The sequence below is a fragment of the Hypomesus transpacificus genome, unplaced genomic scaffold (genome assembly GCF_021917145.1).
Source record: "Hypomesus transpacificus isolate Combined female unplaced genomic scaffold, fHypTra1 scaffold_61, whole genome shotgun sequence".
Lineage (NCBI taxonomy): Eukaryota > Metazoa > Chordata > Actinopteri > Osmeriformes > Osmeridae > Hypomesus > Hypomesus transpacificus.
The window spans coordinates 91,293-97,474 of record NW_025814034.1 but is presented as its reverse complement, the minus strand read 5'-3'; the positions used below and the strand labels follow the sequence as shown (position 1 = coordinate 97,474).

Sequence of the window (6,182 nt, the reverse complement as noted above, 5' to 3'; positions counted from 1 at the left end):
ATGGGCACATAATCGTTAGTTACTGATGTTTTAAAACCTGAGTGGTCCAAAACTGTGTTTCAGCAAGACTTTGGTAACTATTCTTATTGTGTCAGGATAAGTACGATTCTACAAGAAATTGTCACGGCAACGTTAGGAAAATGAATGTGTCACATGCATTCAAATTCCGCTGTGCCACTTCAAACATCATAGAGAGAGAGGGGGAAAAGGTGTGTGTGTGTGGAGTCGGGGGGGGGAGTTGAAGACAAAGAAAAAGACAGACCAAGTGTGTGTGTGTGTGTCTACCTGACTAGAAATGTGCAACGCTCTGCTCACCCTCACTCTCGCTCCGTTCGTCAGAGCTGGCCTAGACAGACACATATTGTCAGGAGGAGTGCAAGCACATGTCAAATTTTATATGTGGAAAAAAAACACACCAGCACATGGTATCACACTTTACCAGCCTGACTGGGCTGACACAATAAAAAACTCACATTATGGTCATGAGGACAAACCTTTTTACCATTCATTCAGACATACGGTAAGTTGTGCAACTCATGGAGGTCCAACAATCTTGGCAATACAAAAAGAACAATTACTTGAAACTAATTAATTTCAGCAACATGAAATCGATTTTGTTCTTACTGTTCATTAGTCTCATAGGACCTTATCTCTTTGACTAAGTTGAGGATATAACGGCTTGCACAGACCGACAAAATGAACCATACTGCTTTCTTTTTAATATATATTATCTTTACATATTCAAGAAATTGAATAAACATCAGTCAGTAGAAGCACAGCTTCACATTCTACATGAAGATACACTGTGTACTGTATAAATAATGTTTTGTTTTGAAATGATTCCATGGTCATGCAGGATTTTACAGGTGGAGCTGGACTGAATAAGGCTTTTGATTGAAATCTGAATAGAACCAATGTAAAGCCAGATGAAAACATTGATAATGGAAATAGTAAACAGACCAAACAGCAAGAGCATGCCTTCCCTGTGGGACAGACTGAGAGCTTTTAAAAAACAGTTAAATACACAAAAAACTAAACCTAGGGAATAAAAAAAGTCAGCATAGAAAAAATCTATATCCACAAAAAGAAGTAAAAAGTATTCTCTTACACGCATTAGCGACCTGCTTTGAGACGAGGAGGATCAACAAACACGTTAGCATGAGTTGGAGAGCTGGGGAGGGGGGAGCTGGGTTTATGTAATATAATGTATGTAGTCTATATTACATAGGCCTTTTCTATAAGATAATGTATGTGTATATGTATACATATATAGGTATATCTACATGTGTGTGTATATGTATATATATGTATATATATATGTATGTTCATAAGGAGAGAGATTGGTCAGAGGAGGGAAAAGGGTGTGTTTATTAGACAATCCGAGGGCAGAGAGGGTCCGAGGAGAGAGAAGGGGGAAAGAGATTGGAGCTGGAGAGATGTCACAAAAAGAGGAGGAGAGAAACTATTAGCAAAAAGACGGTGGAAAGGAGTAACAGAGTCTAGCTTGGGTCGAACAAAATGAAGACAGGGAAGGGGGGGGGGGTAAGGTGAAAGAGGATGAGAGATGGAAAGAACTGAGAGGAGGAAGAGACGACGGTTCCATGTAAGAAGCGGCGTTTCGTCTCCTGTTAGCTTTCGCTATCCACAGGCTCACACCCCCTCAATGTCATGAAAGTGTGTGTATCTGTGTGTGTGTGAAGGTGTGCGGGAATGTGTGTGTGTGTACAGCCTGTGCAAACATTTCAGAAAATGTACTGCACATTGAACGCCCTGTTCTACCTCAGCAGACAGGAAAAAAAGCCATCACAAGATTTAAATCTGTCACCATGGATACCAAAGGACTTACTACAGAAAGGGCTTGACTCACTAAATGACCTCTTAAGGAAATTGCCAAAAAGCATTTTCTTTGTTTTGGTAGAATGGAATGTATTGTTATTGGGGATGATTTAATATGAATTGATTCCGGGAACTTGAATAATTATTTAATTAATTTAGAACTTCAGCCTCTATGCTTCATAGCATGGACCATACAGATAATCCCATATCCTCCAACCACAGTGTTGACCACAACCACAGATCCTAATACTGCTAGACAAGTATATTTTCTAAACATAAAAAAACACCTTTGTGCAACATTCTCACATGACAATAGTAACAAGAATTATGAATTAATTTAAAGTTTTGTAAAAGACCAGTCCATTTGTCTCCTCAGAAAGGAAATGTTCTGAGCAGTCCAGGGTCCCGTTATCAATGAACAGGAGGGGTGAAGAGGAGAGAGGTGTAGTGGAGGAAAGGAGCATGATGACAGGAGATGAAGGAGGGGTAAATGTCTGATGTCGGGGAGAAGATGGAGTGAGGCTTGGATGATGGATGTTTTGGCCGCCTGATTGTTCTGGCCTCAGCCTACAGAGAGGCCAGGTGAGTCGGCCACTTTACATACATGATCATGGAGGGGATCTGTATGACCACTCTGCTCACCTGGGCCTTCTGCCATCCAACCCTGCCCTGCCCTCCACTCCACCGAAACCTACCCTTGTCAAAGTGTTTCTGGGTTTTCTTTCTTACCCCTGACCCCATCTCGCCAACCCCAGCTGTCAGTAGCACCCTCTAGGGTTTGAAGCAGGCAGAGCAATTGACTTGCTTGGTGGAGTTGAGCTGTGGGGAGATGGTGTCTGGGACCACTGACTTCAGGATGTCATTTTCTGTGGACATGATGTGCTTCACCAAGAAGTTGGCTGCTTCGTTGATATTGACGTTCTCCTGCAGGATGGGGAAGGGGAAAGAGACATGCTGTGACGTTACCCAGAGAGAGGTGTTAACTAAAAGCAGATCAATGTCCAGAGCAATCTCTGTATGTGTCCAGTTCAAATAAATCATAAATTATACAGTCATTCTGCAGAAAGAAACACTGATACCAACACTGCAAGAAGTACAGGAGGTTTTATTTTTCCCACAGTCACCTCTAACCTGCTTTTGACCTCCCTCTTTAAACTTATACTCATGGCTCACTTTTCATGCAGATATCAAATTCCAGTTGGATCTGTGGTGGTGGGGGGGGGGGGTTAGAGGCTAACCTGTGACCTGGGTCTGAGAGGACTTCAGGATAAACCACTAGTTACTGTCTGTCTGGGCCCGTTTAGGACTCTTACTATGCAAAACCAGTACAAGTTATAGGCTTGACTTCTCATTTAGATATTGAGTCAATGTCCTGTTGTGTTTGCTTATTAAATTCTTCGGTTTATGATTACTTTTCAAAAACTGGCTGAAAAAACTACAACAACAAAAAAAGAAAGAATGTGCGGACGGTATATTATGAGATTGCACCTTGGCAGAGGTCTCGAACCAGCCCACAAAACCATGGTCCTTGCAGAACTGGTCCATCTTGATGGCGTTGTTGGTGAGCACATCCCTGCCCTGGTCACACTTGTTGGCCAGCAGCACCGTTGCGATGCTCTGTCCATTGGCTAGCATCAGCTTGGAATCCAGGTCCTCTTTCCACTTGGCAACTGCCTCGAACGTGGTGGGCCGCGTCACGTCGAACACAATGAATGCACCCATGGCCTCGCGGTAGTACACGCGCGTCATGTTGCCAAACCGCTCCTGGCCTGAGCACACACACAAAAACAACATAACGTAATAAACACTGCACTTCTGTCGTCATAGAAACTGCAGGGTTCTCATTGTACATCCTTAGTTCTGTTGGCAATAGCTGCTGGTATTCTAAACACACCCGCTCCAAACGAAAGTAACAGTGTCCACATTCACCTTCATAATAGAGAAAATGACAAACAGCACATGCCTGCAGTGTCACAGACCTCTCCTGTTCATCCAGAGAATGCCTCCAGTTGTCATGCTGCTGGGACTATAGATGCTTACCCATATAAATGAGTGTGTCCCAGTAGAGTTGTACTGTGTTAGAAATAAGAGGAGGCTTAACTCTTTATGGGTTTATTTTGTCATGTTGTCAAGAACTTCATAAAGTTTTCTTGCTATTTATCTATTTATGTATTAAAAATATGCATGAAATCTACAATTTATTTTAGAAAGTATTTCAAAGCCATATCATCCAACATCTTCTTCTTAAATTTGTACATGAGCTGTTTGAGATGGTTGTGTGTATGTGTTTGTGCACGCATACATGTTCTGTATGTGCAGATGTTTAGTGTGTGTGGGTGAACATGGGTGAAGGGGGGTGGGGTCTCCCACATAGCCACAGAGTGTGTGGCTCGGCTATCATACTGTAAATAGTTTACATCAACTAGAAAAGTACATCCTGACAGTTGAAGAGGGTGAGAGTAAGAAACCTCTGAGCTCAATCAACATATCTCTTTGGCTTGTGAAGAAGAGGAAATGAAAATAAACAACAAGAGGAAGAAAGAGGAACTTTCCATTCTAGGATTGTGCAAAGAAAGCATACACTAGATAATTTTACTGTAAATGGTTTGAAAAATGACAACTGTCTGTTTGACTGGTGAAAAGCAGCAGCTGGATTATGTTTGTGGGATTGTGGGGAAGTACAATTACTAAAACGGTTTCGCCAGAGGAACAACTAAATTGTGAAGGCTACTGTGACACTGGGCCAGTGCAGTAAGTGGAGTTGCATTGCCACCAGGTTGCACTCAGTGGCCTACACTGTAAGATATGGACGTGTGGCCATGTATCTTGATGTTGTTTGTTTGCATTTACGTTACAATGACTCTCCTGTTACTAGGTCTTAAATCTCCCACACATGGACTCTCACATGATCTAGCATACATAGCCTCCACGAGGGAAAGAGAGAGAGAGAGAGAGAGAGGGAGAGAGAGAGAGAATGTTGGAAAATGTTTGAGTGTGTATGTGTGTGTGTCAAGAATACACAGTTAAATTACTGCACGTGAGGCAGTTAAATCAGCATTTTATAATGGAAGGTTTGTGGTGGAGCAGCATTAACAGACATCCAATGTAGCTTTCCAAATAGGCTGTGTCTAACAATATTATACTACACAACATACCACAAGGAGCCCAAACTGTTGGCCACAGAAGTTTGATACTATTCTCAATATGTTATCTATTATGCCTAGGCTACTTCGTTGTGTTATTTTATATTCACAGCCATAATTTGTTGACAAATAATGAGAGTTTAACAATTAATTGATTAATTAATTGATTGATTAATTAATTAATTAAAAGAATGGTAGGCCAGACAACCTCCATAAAGATGATGACAATGGAGGTCAGATGGCTGAGTGGTTAGGGAGTCGGGCTATTAATCAGAAGGTTGTTGGTTCAATTCCCGGCCATGCCAAATTACGTTGTGTCCTTGGGCAAGGCACTTCACCCTACTTGCCTCTCATCGCGGAGAGAATGTCCCTGTACTTACTGTAAGTCGATCTGGATAAAAGCCTCTGCTAAATGACTAAATGTAAATGACTAAATGTAAATGTATTACAGTCTTACCTGCAATGTCCCATAGCTGAAGACGGACGGTCTCAGAATCCCAGTTGAGCACCTTTAGAGCAAAGTCCACCCCGATGGTAGCGCGGTAGTTGGTTGAGTAAGTTTGGTGGACATAACGCTTTATGATGGAAGTCTTACCGACCCCGAGGTCTCCAATAACCAGAACCTTATACAGGTGTTCCTTCCTGGGGCTCTGCATAGCGGCGGTGGAACGGAACGACCTGTCTGCTTACATCCCGGTTTTCCAAAAAGTCATTAAAAAGAATAGGATGCTTGAATTGAAATGAAAAAAGTAGAATCGAGAATGTGTGCGTATAGATAATAAAGAGGACTGGCCTAAGAGTATGTGTCAAATAAAAGGGAGCGGTTTCATGACCTGTCTGCTTTCGCGATGTCCACACTGGGGGGAACGCCCTGCCTTCGAGTCTGTCTAAGGGCAAGCGGGGAACTTGTGACCCATTGGCTCACCCAGTCACCAGTCTCGCCAACAGAACTGGGAAGACGTCCACGTTCAGAACGACCTGACAGCTTTGTCACGAGGGACAGTTACAAGCATCATCTGGTCGTTAACTGGAACAATGAGCTCCTTGTTGTTACTTGCAAATCTAGTCTTGTCTTGCATAACACGCATGTAGTGACTCATGCATAAATGTCTCAAAATAAAACGCAACTTGGTTTGATATTCTCTGCTACAAGAGAGTATTGTCACCACAACCATATGGAATCAAATTCAAACATTGGATAGT

The 6,182-nt window shown here is 42.3% G+C and overlaps 1 protein-coding gene across 1 annotated transcript; it reads right to left on the bottom strand.

The window, feature by feature from the left end:
• Window positions 1-1,251: 1,251 nt before the first annotated feature.
• Window positions 1,252-5,821, bottom strand: LOC124465857 (ras-related protein Rab-38-like). The gene is made up of 3 exons (XM_047017484.1): window positions 5,437-5,821; window positions 3,325-3,605; window positions 1,252-2,760 (listed from the first exon to the last, which is right to left on the bottom strand). Exons 1-3 carry the CDS (start codon window positions 5,633-5,635, stop codon window positions 2,608-2,610), a joined length of 633 nt encoding a protein of 210 aa, XP_046873440.1. The 5' UTR covers window positions 5,636-5,821; the 3' UTR covers window positions 1,252-2,607.
• Window positions 5,822-6,182: the final 361 nt, after the last annotated feature.